Below are 14,843 nucleotides of genomic sequence, written 5' to 3' on the forward strand. Positions count from 1 at the left end.
CAGCAACAACAGCAGCAACAACAGCAGCAACAACAGCAGCAACAACAGCAGCAACAACAGCAGCAACAGCAGCAACAGCAACAGCAATACGTACCGTTCGCTTCCTAGTCTCCGGAAAAAAGAAGTAGGCCAAGACACCCTGGATGGCAGTCCAGACAATGAAGATGATATAAGTCTTCCATTCAATCTCCTTCAGAGCGATGGGCCAGGCGAACTGGTTGAGCAGTCCAGCGGCATTGACGAAGAAGGACTGGAACGCCATACCCTTGGCGCGGATCTCGAACGAAATGCATTCCACCGGATACAAGGCCTGCAAGGGAGTTAGGTTGAACGAATACACGCCGCCGTAGACGAAGATGAAGGCCAGCACGGCGTTGGCGGCAGTGTGGTTGGCGAACTTGGCGTCACCGTTCTCCACGCTGCCCGAGACGCGCGAGCTGGCCAGCGTGCCGGCCGAGGCGGTCATGCAGATCCAGACGACGGACACGCCGAAGAAGCCGGCCAGCATCATCTTGCGACGACCAATGCGTTCGACGAAATGCGCGCCCAGCACGGCGAAGACGAATTGGAACACGCTGTACCCGAGGCTGACGTTGGCTTTGCCGATCGAGTCGTTGACGCCCGCGGTGTCGAGGACGGCCGACATGAAATAGGACAGGACGGAATTGCCACTCCCTGTTTTTGGGTTTCGTGAGTCTGCTGAAATGGAAGGTATTGCTTGCTTGCTTGCTTGCTTGCTTGAGGGGAGGGGCGCCACTCACATTGAGTAAAGGCTGAGAACCAACAGGCTACCGAGACACGGTAGAGATTGGATCTCTTGTTGAAGAGGGCGCGATAGTCCCACCAACGTTTGTCCTGGAACGAACCAACAGAAAATGTTTAGCTTGTCCAATCTGGAGATGGAAGCGCCGAAAGGAAGGCCACTCACAGAACCATCCATCTCAAGATATTCCTCATACTCGTTGATCTGGAGTCGCACCCAGGCAGACTCGCGGTTCCCATAGCCGTGCCATTTGGTAAGGGTGTTGATGGCAGACTCCCTCTTGCCTCGGGTGTACAGCCATCTCGGGCTCTCTGGGAGAAGGAAGCTGAAGACGCAGATCAGCCCGGGGAAGACCATCTGCAACCAGATCGGGATGAGCCAGGATGCGTTCCCCTTGATGTTCAGCCCACCACGGGTCGCCCCGGACGAAAGAATCGAGCCGGCGAGCCAGGTGGTGTTGCACAGCCCGGTGATGATGCCACGGTATTTCGGATGCGCCGTCTCCACGATCCAGATCGGTCCGGCTGCGGCGGCAATGGAAACGCCAAAGCCCAGCACGAATCGGCCTCCCATCATCTGGCCTTCCGACGCGTTGGCCGACGTCAGACCTTGCACAATGGTGCCGAGGACGATGAGAATGCTGCCGATGAACATGCCTGCGCGACGGCCCCATTGATCAATGCAAGGCCCGACAAAGGGCAGGGCGCAGACCCCTCCGATCTGGTACATCGAGGTGATCAGCCCGGCCCAGATCCCTTTGTTCTCGCCGTGGAAGTGGGCCAGGAAGTACTCCTTGTTGTTCAACAGGCCTCCGAACAACATGGTGTCGTAGCCGTTCATGGTCTGGCAGAAGAATCCGATCAACAGCGCCCCGAAAAGGAGCAAGGTCTGTGGATGGCTGAGCGGGACTGCTTCCTGGATCATTGCTTCATTGAAGGCCTCGCTGCCTTTGACCTCTTTGATTTCCACGACCTGTATGACAGATAAGTTGTTGTTCTTACTAGATACAAGGTAGGTAGGTGTGTGATGGGTGCACCTATGACTTACATCCTTGCCTTTGTCGATCGAGTCAACATGCTCCAGTCTCTGTTGGGGGTCATCAATCTTCTCTGTGTTCGACATGTTGGTTAGGTTGAGTGCCAAACTCCTGACAATGAGGGAGAGTGGTCGATGCTTGTTGAGATGAAGAGCACAAAACTCCGGAGGTCTTGCATCTCTTTATTGTTTCGAAGCCACCGACCTGGTATGTGATTCTCCATGCTTCCCCCGGTCGGTCTGTGTACAGTAACTCGATCAAAGCCAGGGGGAATCAAAGCCACCCGACGTGAAGCCGAAGATGGAGGGTGGACAGAGAGCCAGGCCGGTGAGCGCTCGAGGACAGAACAGAAGAGATGCTGGCTCGAACACTAACCAACCTCAAGTGCTCCAGACCAGTGCTGGAGTCCATTTCCCCAGCCGTTCTCAATCCGGGGATGGCATGACTCTCCAGGCCAAGGGAATGGAGTGGTATCATGCGGAGGATTCAACGTAGAGACTCAGGGGATTGGGCAATTCAATGCTCCTAGCTCCAAGATGCCAGTCGGCCAAGAGGATGCTTCTTCACCACCATGTGTTGCTGACCAGTTCGATTCGCCCGAGGCCAGCGTGCCCAAGCAAGACATGCCCCATGCCCGGGCCATGGGTGAGATGGGCTTGCCAGCAACAAGAATCATTCGTCGAGCATGACTTCCAGAATTCGAAGCTCCGGGGACATGCAAAGCAACCGAGGTTCTAGCGGACTCGTTGGCTTCGATGTAGTATTGAGTGTGCACTGGCACTAGTGCTGATGTTTGAAATGAACCGTTGGCAGTTTACCGACCCATGCCTCCATCGTTCCATGGCGATGGCGGTAACCCCGCGAAATCAGGAGTCAGGAGGGGTCCAGCCTCGCTTATGCCACTTCAGGTATCAACTGCTGCTTCGACGCCAGTCTCACTAAAAAACACCAAGGACTTGAATATCCGGGCTAGTGGGCGGGACCAACACCGTCATGTAAAGGGGGTTAAACTCAAGAGATGTGAGGTCTTCTCTCTTGAACTGTCTCCGAGGATTAAGCGGGCCGATGTCGACTGATCTTGTAGCTTCTGAATCATCAATCTTCGGAGATCAGGCATCATGCACTCCTACACCTTCTCATGCGAACAATGCAGAAGCTCAAGCAAGCCTTTCGTCCGGTGGCTGGTTCTCAGTGTTGGTGCAGAAGTTCAATGGCATGGTTTGTGCCTGGTTGTTGCCCTATTCCCCGGTTGATATTGGCGCCAGTGCCAGTCCATCGCCTAGCCGCTCATGGACCTGGACTACCTGGGTTCGAGCTCCCCTCCGTGTCTACCATGGCAGCACTTTTCCAAAAGGTTCATCTTCGGCATGGGAGTTGTTGTGATTCTGCGTTCAATCCAAGCCATGCACTTGGTATCTGACTGCAAGAACGCAGTGTGTGCTCTTTTTTTACACATTCCGATCGATCTCATCTTCGAGATCTTGGCCCTTTGCGTGCGAATGAAATGGACTAAGCTTGACCAGCACAAGCCAGCTCTGCAACGAGGTTCTGGCTGATCCTCGGCAACATGGCAGTTGGGATGCGCGCCATTCAGGCTGTTACTGCACAAGTCTGGTAACGATGAACCAACATCTAGCCTTACAGGATACCATGACCTGGCGACATTAATGGCGCAAAGGAGGTCACTCGCGTTCTCAGCCAGAGCGGATCTTGCTCATGATGGCGTTGCCCCGCGTATCGACGAAGTCCGGCATGTACCAGCCCATATCAAATCATCGTTGTGGGCTTCCCATGACTGGTCACTGCGGCAAGCCTATGCATCGTTGAACAGTTGAACTTGTATGGACGCGGTTGACGGTGTTGAGCTGGAGACTGGCGCCGACCCAAGATATGATTCAAGAGGCTATGGGTTGTATGCTGACACTGATCTCTGTTCCCTTGTTGGCGAAAAGGGTTTCGACCGTCATTTTGTCAAGGACGGATGCATCACTTTGGGGAAGGCTGCTTCACCCGGTTTCTCTCCTCGGAAGGGTACTCTGCATCATCTGCAGCTGCTCTCCTAACGGAGCTTGCTACCATTGTCGCTCCATACTGTATGCATTAATAACGAATGCCCGGGTAAGTGTCGGTCTCGAACTGACAATGAAGCAAGGATGCACTCGGGAAAGGCCTGCCCTTGGCTTGTCGAGTGATCTACCTGGTGGTGAGTTGACTTCCAGTCCTGGCTCTTGCTGTCTCTCAGTCTCAACCTCAGTCTCAGTCTCCTGCTTTTACACCCTGGCATTTCAACCCGGGCGGTAATGGAGAAGACTGAGCCAAGTGTTCTCGCTTCTCGGATGACGCGGGTGGAAGTGGATTCTGTGATTTGTGTCTGCATGAGTGTGACTTGTGTTGATATCTCTCTACTATGGAGTGATGGAGGTGGACAAAACTCAATCATCATCGCCCTGATTTGCCGTGGTGGGCTTCGAGAATATGGAAGGGCGTCATATGATTAGAATCTCTTCGCTCTTCAAGCAGCAGTCAGTCATATGGTTGTTCAGTCCACGCTCTTCATGCACATCCGTCTCTGTGGTGGTCTCTGCGGCTACGAGCTGCCTGCGGACGAAACAAGGCACGCGATACCATTGCCCCATAGGTTAAGCGGTCGTGGGTGTGGATTCTGTCAAAGGGGATGGGAGAAGGGTGTTCATCGTCTTGCCCATGCTGCACCTGTCAACAGTTAGCGGGTAGCCATGATGAACGAGCCTTCATAAGCCAGATGTGCCAGATGGGTCTGAGGTGCCAACCCGCACTATGGAGGGACGGAGATGTGGTGTGTTGTGGTGTGGTCTGCAGCTTCTGGATACGTCGCTGACCAACAACATAAGTGCTTGAAGCAGGCGGAGGGATTGTATCTGAGACAATGATGAGGGAACAGGGTTGGTCGGCTCGAAGGGAAGCCTACAAAATTAATGGTAGGCAGTGATGGGAAAATGTATAGGGAGGCCAACAACTTGATATATGGAAACGAAGCACATCCAGAAGGTGTGAGTCGTCTGTAATTCATCCATCTACAACGGCCATTCATGAATCACAGAACGAGCTGTTGATCACCAGGATACATCCAGTCGCCAATATCGACACAAGCAGTGCTGTTGGATGTCGACGTGGCAATCATCTCATATATAGCGTCTATCTAGGACTGGGGTTGAAAAGTAGCACGCGCACGTCGAATATGGTCAAGTACTGCGTTACAAACTATGTACATGCCAGTCCCAGCCTGCTCCCATAAATGCCACCTCACTCTCCCCCTTTACATGTTGACCACAGCCATGCCCTGGGGATGATATCGATCACCCTTGACGGGGATCTTCTTGATGATCTCCTCGAGCTCCTCCATCTCCTGCTGCGTCAAGTCGATCAATTGAGTATTCTCCACGACTCTCTCCGGCGTGGTCGCGCCAGGGATTGGAATGATGGTCCCCAACTTGACCTTCTCTCCATTTTCTGTGGTGATAGTCCGACCGCTCAGACCTCTGACCCAAGCGATGGCAATCTGGGCCTTGGTCACGCCCTTCTTGTCGGCCAGCCGCTGGACCTCATCGACAATGCGATTGTTGTGGCTGAGCACATCGTCCTGGAACCGCGGCAGCAGCCGGCGGATATCGCCCTCGGGGATGTCGGAGTTCTTGCGAATCGTGCCGGCCAACGCGCCCCGACTGAGCGGGCTGTACGCGACAATGGGGATGCCCAGTTTCGCACAGGTCGCGGCGACGCCGTTGGTCAGAATGTCCGGCGTCCACAGCGACACCTCGACTTCGACGGCAGCGATGGGGTGGATGGCATGGGCCTTTTCAATCGTGCTCGCCTTGACCTCCGACAGACCGATGGCGCCGATCTTGCCTTCCTTGACCAGCTCGGCGAGCGTGCCGATGGTCACTTCCAGCGGCGTCTTGGGGTCGAGACGCGCGCACTCGAAAATGTCGATCTTCTTCGTCCCGTCCAGAACTCGCAGACATTCCTCCACGCTGCGCCGCACGTTCTGCGGCGAGCCGTCCGGGATCGCCGTGCCAGGAAGACACCCGCCCTTAATGCTGAGCACCACTTTGTCCGCGTCCTGCGGGTTCTGCGTGAAATACTCCTTCAGCAAATGGCACGAGTTGCGCTCCGCTGTGCCGTAGAGCTCGCCGCCGTTCCAGAAGTTGGCGCCCTGCGCCAGCGCCGTCGACATTGCTTTGAAGCTGTCGCTGGCCGGCTGCGGGTGCGCGCGCCATGTCAGTCCCATGAGGCCGTAGCCGATGGGGCCGATTGGCTTGGAGACGAGGGTGAGGTTCGCCATGATAAGGAAACGAGAGAAAGAGAGGTTTCTAGTGTGTGTGATGGGATGATTGAAGACTTTAGAGCTGAGACGTTCGATTCGGTCGACGAAAGTGCTGTGGCGGCGGAAGAAAGAGTTGGTGTGGTGTGTTTTATGTTCTATAGAGTATCCCGTTGGAAGAGATGCGGAGGTGTTATTGCGGCATATATACAGACAGAGTACTTGATGTTTGATCTGGAATCCGGTATGGAAATCCTCCGAAACCTCAACACGTATTCAACTTCTCTATGGAAACGGAAGCTATCGATCAATCAACCGGAGGTGGAGGAGATCGGTCGTTCGGCCCAAAGCGGTCACCTCCCCGAAGGTCCGAATATTTGAAACCCCTAATCATGGGCGGCAAAGTCGCAGATGGGTGTCATAACATCAATCACTACTACTGTGGTCCTCTTTGATAGTAGATTCCAGCAATACAACAGCTGCTGGAGAGGCTGTGGAGGCATAGAGGGAATTTGCAATGATGATGTAATCAGTCCTTGGGTTGGAATGTGTGGAACGGTGGAAGATGAGGTGCAATTCCATCCAATCAGAATTGTGAGATAGTGTGTCTCGGTCGGAATTAAGTCCGTTTAAGCCCGCCATCGCTGTTGACTCTGTAGGCCTATTATTGATATTGATATTGATATAGATACCTATAGACATTGATATTGCAAGCCTCAATTAACGGTAGCTCCCTCCTACCTTGGACTCGCCGATTATCAGATAAGAATGAATATGTCTGAGAATCAAGTCAAGACAACACCATCTGTATTCGCAACTTATATCACTTGAGGTCTTCTGGCGCAACTGCCCTGGGACAACCACGTTTCTCCTGCTATGGTGTCAGACGCGTCTCTGATATACTGTTGTAGGACAAGGTAGCTGCTGAGGATAGAGCGGCTGGCACGGCCCCTCTACCTGGAGATCCTCCACATCATGCGATCATCGCTTGCCTCCAGTATTTCTCGCGGGACTCGACGCCAAGGTGACCATATGCATATCCCAAAAGTCCTCGCCCAGCGCCATCGTCGTCCATGCTCCCCCCATTTCCATGTACATTTAGCGGATACCCGTCCCCCAGTCAAGTCGTCATGTTGCAGAGCTTGCATGTATCCGAGCCAAGCCCCAGATTCAAAGAAGATAGCAGCCTCCAAACGACCAGACGCTTTCTGAATAAAGACTTTTCTTCTTGCTTTGCATGCCCTTCACCGATTACTCCGTTTTCCACCATGATCCCGCGAATGCCGTCAGGTGTTTGTTACATTGTTCTTTGCAGGTTTGGTGCAACGTGATCTGCCGGTAAGATGGAATGGGAGGCTAGCGAAAAGACGGGTTGTGGCTTTCAGGCTCCTCGACGGGCAGTATAAGTGTTCGATGCTCATCCGAGTCCGGAGTTCCTGTCGCCAAAACAAAAAAAAAGGATAAGAGACACTCAAGTACTCCAAGTTCCCCTTGCTTCATGTTATACCTTCTTGTGTCGTCAATCGCCGGTCGCAATGCTGGAAAAAAATCGTCATTCTGATGAAGGGTATCATTTGTCATCCTCTATTTGGCACAGCAAATCATGTCAGCCTGGCATCGAGGCCGACAAAATCATGAGATCATTCAAATTGGTCGTTCTGCGTGTCGCTGACCGTGTCGCTGAGGTTGATGAGCAGTTGCGCGAGACATCGCTTGGTGGCTGCATCGTCTCGGAGCACGTTGCTGAATGTCGCATCTCGTAAGGGTTCGGGCAGGCATTGCCGAAGTGCCTGACGTGCTCGGTTGTTGTCACTCAATCTGGTTTACCGGTCAGCGGAAAGCTCTGCGGGTGATAGATCGGCACCATCAACATACCTCAGGAAACATCGGACGACGTGCTTCAATAGACGCACGGTTTGCGTTTCAACCAAGCCGATGACCATGTTGCTCAAGACGGTCCCAACAGCATAGAATCTCTCGTATGTGGCACATATATACCCGAGGCCGGTGTCATCCAGGAGGATTTTCTGAACAATGAAGATGGCAACTGTTTTAGACAATTCACTGCCCGTCTCCATGATGCGGAGGCACAAGGGGATTATCTCCGTCGTGAGGAGGAAGTTGATGGTGGGAGAAGAATTGCTGCTGTTTCCAGGCGCCCCAGGTGTTCCGGCCGGGTTCATCGAGACGCTCGAGGATGGCTCGTTCTTGACCAGAGCGCCAATGACACCCAAAGATGTCAGGCGCAGGTATTCAAAAGGTCTTGATTTGGATGTGGTGTTCAAGAAGGGGTAGAGGAACAAAGGGATGTGGGCTGGTCAACATTAGCACTGGGCCACACATATCAAATCTGGAATCCCACTCACCATGAAGAAAGAGACCTCGTGTCTCATTGTGACTCGCCACACACTGGAGCAGGGCCAGCGCATTGCAGACTCGGTTGCTGGCGGCCGCGGTGAGCTGGCTCGGGTTCAGTAAAGGGTACACCGAGATGATTTCCTGAAGCAAGCTGGTCATGACGCCAAAGCTGTGCCAAAGAATCAAAGCCAGCTCCGGCACCTGTTCTCTCTTTTTGCTCAATTCCATAAGAGCTCCTTCTCTCCTATTTGGGTCCATCAACTCCGCCACCCATTGCAACACCTTGCGGTTCTCCTCGGAGAGCTGTTGTTCCATGCCAGGTGAGCCCTGTTCGTTCATCGTCGTCAAGGAGGTCACGACCGAGTTTTGCGCGTTGTCGCCGGACGACTGGCGGTTGGCATTCTGCGCGTGGGACGAATTATGGTTCTGATTCATCGCGATCCGGTTGTAGTGCTGTTGTTGAGCAGCGGCCGCGGCCGCGGCGGCAGCTTGTGCCTGGGCTTGTTGTTGTCCATGACTCAGGCCTTGATGATTCTGCTGCGGACCATTGTGTTGCCAAGCAGATTGTTCATGCTGGCTGTATTGTTGCTGGTGTGAATAAAGATGCTGTGTCTGAAGCATGGTGTTCGGTGTCGGTTCGGGGACAGGTCAGGTCAGGTCAAAGTCATCCTCGGGTCAGCGGACAGCGGCGGGAACAATGGTACTGATGACACAGGAGTCGATAGAGAGATCGAGGGACGGATCGAGAGGACAATGTGATGGGTTTGGTGATTGAATACAGCGCCGTGTGAGACTCGACTTCGACTCGACTTGACAAGGGGAGAAGGACAAAGCAAGAACAGGGAGGATAAAAGCGGGGAGTTTCGAGTGTCGGGCCCCTGCGGTGCGGTGCAGTTTAGTCGCTCGTAGTGAGTGGTGGGTGAGTTTTAAGTGCCAGTGCCAGTGCCAGCACTGAAGAATTCCAGGAGCCTCACCTGCAGTGCAGTGCAGAATAATAAATGATGCTTGGCGCGAACCGAAGAAACCCGTTGCGGAAGCCTGCGCCTGCGCCAATCAAGATATGAATTCGGGCCACAGCAGCCGTACTTCCTCTCTGGGATAGACGCTGGTGTGGGTTATAGGGCGTATTACGCACTGCTATGTTGATGGGTTCGAGTCACGCACGTCTTGTGGCTCATGGCTCACACCTCACGGTTTATGAATCACCCACCAGTCACATTACTCAATCAATCACAAATGGATACTTCACTTTCCTGTCACGCTCAAATTGCAGTGTCATGCCTTTGTTCATTCCGTCTACCTATACAAGCCCAAATGTACATCACGGGCCTTTCACCAGGCTTTACTGCGTGTCTAGCTACCAAATGCCCCGACAAACTGTTTGTTACTGTTGTTGTCCCAGACCCATGTATGCATGCACCCCTATGACCGCTAAAGAGCATCAAAGAAAGACTTCGGCCAATATGCACATCATCGTCTCGACCTCGACCTCGGTCTGCTGCTTCGCCTCGTCCTTCGGTCCGATGAACTTTCACTGCCTGGGAAAGAGTCAGTATTGGAATTGCTTCAAATGCAGATGCACATCACGACTCACTTGAGATGTCATAATCCGAGTAGTAGTAGGAGCTGCCATAACCAGAATTGCTCTGCTCTTCCCGTCGATCCCGGCGTCTCTTCAAACCCAGGAATAAAGCCAGGCCACCTAGAGCCGCAGCCACCCAGCCTGCTGTGCCGATGCCGCCCGTTTTCCTCTTCTCTTCCACCACTTCAGATCTCGCTGGTCTTTGCCCAAACCACGTTCGCCCTCCTCCGCCGTTTCGACGATGCCTCTGAACATAGACTTCCTCTTCTGTTGTCCGCCGTCTTCGTCGTGGGCCGAGTCCGAATATGGCCAAAAGTCCGTCGATCAGACCTTTGAAGCACAAACAGGCGCAAAGCAAGAGGAGGAGTAGGATGCCTGCAATGACGCCGATGACGATCCCAGCGATGGCTCCTCCGCTGAGGCCACCACTCGAACTCGCAGTCGTGCCGGTAATGATGCTTCCGCCAGTTCCAACTGGAGTGACAAATGGCTGAGTAGTGGTGGCACTGGCGACAGAGGTGACGGTGACGAGGGAATTGCTCGTAGGTCGAAGAGGTGCGCTGGCGGTGTTCGTTATGACTGTGGTCACGGTATAGAAGCTGCTATAATATCCCGAGCTCCCTCCTCCGACTGCTACACAAACCCCAGACGATTGGCAATATTGCCCGGACAAACAGCAGACATTGCCGCAACCACTTTCACCAAGAGAATACGAGCAACTCTTCGTACTAGTCGGGAGGTATGAACTGAATGTCGCCGTGACGGTCTTGAGATCTGTTTGGACGTATGTTGTGGTGTAGTATTCCCATTGCCCACCCGCAGCGGCCGTGGTCGCTACGGTGCCGGCGCCGCATTGGGCTTGATCGTTGGCATCAGTGTAACACACTTCATCGGTTTCGCAGCATAACTGTCCCCAGTATCCGCATGGGTTCTGACATCTCTTTTGGACATTCTGGAGATTCTCAAAACTCTGTAGTAACTCTGGAAAGAAGGCTGCGGAGGTGGGTCGAGCGAGGAGGATGGTGACAAGGAGGGTTGAGAGAGACGATGGCATTTCGTGTAGTCGCATGTTGGACGCACAGATTCAAGGTTGGCCTTAGCTGCTGGTCAGTGCGATAGGCGTCTGTGCGTTTCTATTCGCATTGATATCTGTCGAGTATCGCGATATGGATGAGTTTGTCGCAGAGTTCCTCCACCAACAAACCACAACCAAACCACAACAGTTGACGACAATGCAAGATTTGAACAAAGACACTTTCGTGCGGATTAGGACGCAGGAATGTACAAGGAGCAGAATAGAAGGCAGTGAAGATAGAATGCAAGGTGACGCCAAAAGGCAAGGCTTTTTGCTTAGGCTAACTGGAAATACCAACCTCCTCCTGCCACCAGGATTTCTCAGACTGCGTGTGGAATTAGCACCAAACAGCCGAAAATTGTCTCAATTGTGGCTGGGAGAGGAGACAGACTGAGGCCCAGAAGCCAGCAGGTGATTGACCATGGAAGGTGTACACAAGAGGAGCGCATATTCAAGACTAAGTGTTGTTGTTTCTCTGACTTGGAAGCTGGCGGTGACTGTGACTGTTGGGTTGGTGACTTTCCCCGGCTGCGCTGGGCTGGGCTGCAAGGCCGGTACTAAACGATTGGATACACCCCTCTTCCGCAACCTGGAGCTGGCATCCCGGCGCGGTTTCAATCCACCATATCATGATTCATGAACCGAACATCTTCCATTCTGGCATATCAGCATCAGGTACCTAAGATTGAAGCTTCAATATGGAAGTTGACGATCTCGTGTTGTTGAACGTTGTCCCAGAACCTCAGGCGCCGCTTCCTAGGAACTCGTGTTGATCGTCAACAGCGATCCTTGTCAATCATCTCTCGTCATCTGTCGCATTCGTTGCCGTGGTTGCCCCGGTTCCAGCCTCCGAATTCGCTCTACTAGTACTACTACCACTAGTACCACTCCTCCTCGACTCGGTTGACCTTCTGTCTAGAGCTAGCCATCAGCCTCGTCGAGATTTGTCTTCAGCCTCGTTGCTGATTTGCCAGACGCATTCAAGTTCATCATTCCGCTCCAGCAATGCCTCTTCTGTCCCCTCTTCCTCCGATCTTCGTGGGCAATGTCAGTCTCTTTGACATGTGAGACGTACTGAGACGCGCAAGTGAGCAAGAGATGGCCGCAAATGTCTTGTTAGCTTCTCTGATCTAGCTACCCTTTGAATGGCGGCCGTCTCGCGAAGATACAAACCTTAAAGAGATGGTTACAGTGGCTGATGAAGAACTTCACGGTATCCGGTATGTTTCACGGCAGATCGACGTGTTCCTGTTGTTTTGTTGGGTGCAACGTCGCGATAGAACATCTACAAATGTCTGCTACTCGACGATGCAACCTTGTTCTGGTGAGCGCGATGCATGACCTCTATTCCTCGTCAGGGGACACACTCATCGAAGTTCGAGCACATGTGATTACCCCTTGGGCACTCAAGCTCGGGCCTTGGAACTCCTTGCAACATATACGTGTTGAGCCCCAGATTTGGCTTCTCAAGATCCCATCAAGCGAAACATCAAAAACAACCTGTGTCGGTTTCTCCAACATCCTGGAGTGTTGCCCGGTTGAGGTATATCCACATTTAAGCGAGTGCTGGACTCGGCACAGATTGACCTCCGGCCGTGTTGCAAGGATCCGGAAGAACAATGGAACTTTGTCCCTAGAGATGCCCCCTATAGCGGCAATAGACACGGCTCCTGACTCCCTTCCTTCCGCGCCACTGTGTGTGCGTCGGACGCAGCACAGGCTGACATGGACAGCATCAAATCAGGCCGCGCTGCCGTTTATATGCGTTCAAGGGAAACCAGCTTCGGACCCACGGCCTTGACACGGCACTGCTTGGGTACCAACCACAAGAGCTTCAAAATGTTCCAGATATGTTTGTGTCTACTTGATGGCCAACGACTTCGTGCTCTGCAGCCTGTACTAGGCTTGACGCCGTAGCGAGAATGGTCCTAAGCACAACAAGGTGGAAGCGGCAACACCATGCCCCCTGTGACAGCTAGTTCTAGGTTCACCGTCTCCCAACGAAGAATGCAACCGAGCCACCGGCAGGTATCACTGGATGGGATAAACATTGCGGGTAGGTGCTCAACGCGGCCTCTCCAAGTCGCCCGCCCGCCTTTGCAGTTGCATTAGTGTTTCAGCCTCATTGGACCCTTATGAGTGTGGCCGTCGGATCTGAGTAAGGATGCATTCGACTTTGTTTGCTGACTGATGAAGAACTAGCCTGAGCCCTGCACAGTGAGCACACCGCACTAGCAGGGGCTGATTGCTAACAGACTTGTCAACAGAGGCACCTTCGGTCCTTAGGGCGCCTTTTCCATGCGATTTAGATAGTCCGACACGACTTCCGCACCCTTTCTCCTTTCCTTTCTGCTTCCAATCCGGGCCTACGGTTTATGCCGCCATCGATTCTGCCTGAATCAAAGTGCCAAAGAGATGTGCGGCAACCATTCTACTGGAAGCTTCGAATCACCGGCTATTCATCGCTTGGAGACCCCCGGCCCACAGATGGACCGCACCACGTTCCCACTTTCGAACCCTTGACAGCCTTATGCTTGGTGGCCTTGTATAAAGACATCTGCTCTGCCCATTCCGACCATGCCCTCGCACGGCTCTCTCTTTGACTCATTCCTCACTGCTGAGAGGTACGCGCCGTCCAGAAAGACAGAAAGGATTCTCTAATCGGCCCGGGAGAGAATTCACAGCATAGCCACCCAGTAACCCAACCATGACTGACTTCACCTCCGTCGACGGCTGGCTTCAGCGACCGGACATATTCTTGCCCATCGACAGTACCTTCCAATGGGACTACGCTGGCGCCCAAAGCCCGAAGAACATGGTCAACCATTACAATGATGTATGCTTTTCCCTTCCACATCGATCGAGACATCTTTCATTGACACGCGAGTGAAACGGTAGCTCCTGCAACGAGCAGCTGATCTCTACGCCACTCTTGACCATTCATTCGACAGCATATCTTCATCAAGTTCCGACGCCTCTTATACATCGTCACCGGCGCAACGTGTGTCATCTGCCAGCACCGTGGTGGCGCAGGTCAAGAGTTCGATTCCCGACAAGCTTGAGGTATGCGGAACCAGACAACCTCTGATGTTTCACTTTCCCTGCAGAAGATCTGACCTGTCGTACAGCGGAGACGCGAGCAAAATCGTTCGTCGCAGCGTGCATACCGCGAACGCAAGGAGCGTCATCAGAAAGAACTCGAAGGACAGATTGCCGATTGGCATCAAAAGCACAAACAATTGTCTCAGTCATACTCACAGCAAAGCAAGGAAGTCACCCGGCTCAAGATGCAGATTGAGCAATTGAACGACGAAATCTCCCAGCTCCAGTCCTGCTCGTCCACTCTGTGTGGATCACTCTGCGAGTCTCCTCAAGAGTTTGACCTTGTGCCGTTCTTCGAGTCCGACGATTGGAGTCCCGCCACTACGCCACGGCCGTCCCATGCCTCGCCCTCACGGCGTGTCTCTTCTTAGGGTTGCCGCTTAGATGGGCCGGTAGGAAGTTGGGCGGTTCTTTTCCTGCTGCTAGATTGATAACGGTGGCGTTTGGGATTGCGTTCGGAGGCCATTGTCCAGTCTTCAGCAGCTCCTTCAAGCATTCGGCAGTCATGGTCCCTTAGTCACCATACATCTCACACCATCATCGCCTCTCCACAGCGGACGGTGTCGTCGACTGTTGGCTCGTCCCTCATTCTGATACTACCCAGAGAGTGTTCTATAGCCTGGAATA

At 53.2% G+C, this 14,843-nt stretch overlaps 5 protein-coding genes across 5 annotated transcripts in view; 1 reads left to right on the plus strand and 4 right to left on the minus strand.

Annotated features, from left to right (window-relative positions):
• Window positions 1-1,885, minus strand: part of A1O1_06618 (uncharacterized protein) — a gene marked incomplete at both ends in the record, with an annotated part of 2,750 nt that extends 865 nt beyond the window's left edge. The window contains 4 exons of the mRNA XM_007727496.1: window positions 95-675; window positions 762-855; window positions 929-1,735; window positions 1,811-1,885. Of these exons, the coding sequence (XP_007725686.1) occupies window positions 95-675; window positions 762-855; window positions 929-1,735; window positions 1,811-1,885 (1,557 nt within the window). The remainder of the gene's footprint in view (window positions 1-94; window positions 676-761; window positions 856-928; window positions 1,736-1,810) is intronic.
• Window positions 1,886-5,094: 3,209 nt separating this feature from the next.
• Window positions 5,095-6,120, minus strand: A1O1_06619 (pyridoxine 4-dehydrogenase; the record flags this gene model as incomplete). Its single annotated transcript, XM_007727497.1, has 1 exon — window positions 5,095-6,120. One exon carries the CDS (start codon window positions 6,118-6,120, stop codon window positions 5,095-5,097), a length of 1,026 nt encoding a protein of 341 aa, XP_007725687.1.
• Window positions 6,121-7,739: 1,619 nt separating this feature from the next.
• A1O1_06620 (uncharacterized protein) lies at window positions 7,740-9,078 on the minus strand (the record flags this gene model as incomplete). The annotated part of the gene is made up of 3 exons (XM_007727498.1): window positions 7,740-7,917; window positions 7,975-8,413; window positions 8,466-9,078. 3 exons carry the CDS (start codon window positions 9,076-9,078, stop codon window positions 7,740-7,742), a joined length of 1,230 nt encoding a protein of 409 aa, XP_007725688.1.
• A 962-nt stretch (window positions 9,079-10,040) lies between these two features.
• On the minus strand, window positions 10,041-11,108 carry A1O1_06621 (uncharacterized protein; the record flags this gene model as incomplete). The annotated part of the gene is made up of 1 exon (XM_007727499.1): window positions 10,041-11,108. The coding sequence occupies one exon, from the start codon at window positions 11,106-11,108 to the stop codon at window positions 10,041-10,043; it is 1,068 nt and encodes a 355-aa protein (XP_007725689.1).
• A 2,713-nt stretch (window positions 11,109-13,821) lies between these two features.
• Window positions 13,822-14,587, plus strand: A1O1_06622 (uncharacterized protein; the record flags this gene model as incomplete). Its single annotated transcript, XM_007727500.1, has 3 exons — window positions 13,822-13,950; window positions 14,013-14,177; window positions 14,243-14,587. 3 exons carry the CDS (start codon window positions 13,822-13,824, stop codon window positions 14,585-14,587), a joined length of 639 nt encoding a protein of 212 aa, XP_007725690.1.
• Window positions 14,588-14,843: the final 256 nt, after the last annotated feature.

Source organism: Capronia coronata (genome assembly GCF_000585585.1).
Source record: "Capronia coronata CBS 617.96 chromosome Unknown acBCG-supercont1.5, whole genome shotgun sequence".
NCBI classification, from domain to species: Eukaryota; Fungi; Ascomycota; class Eurotiomycetes; order Chaetothyriales; family Herpotrichiellaceae; genus Capronia; species Capronia coronata.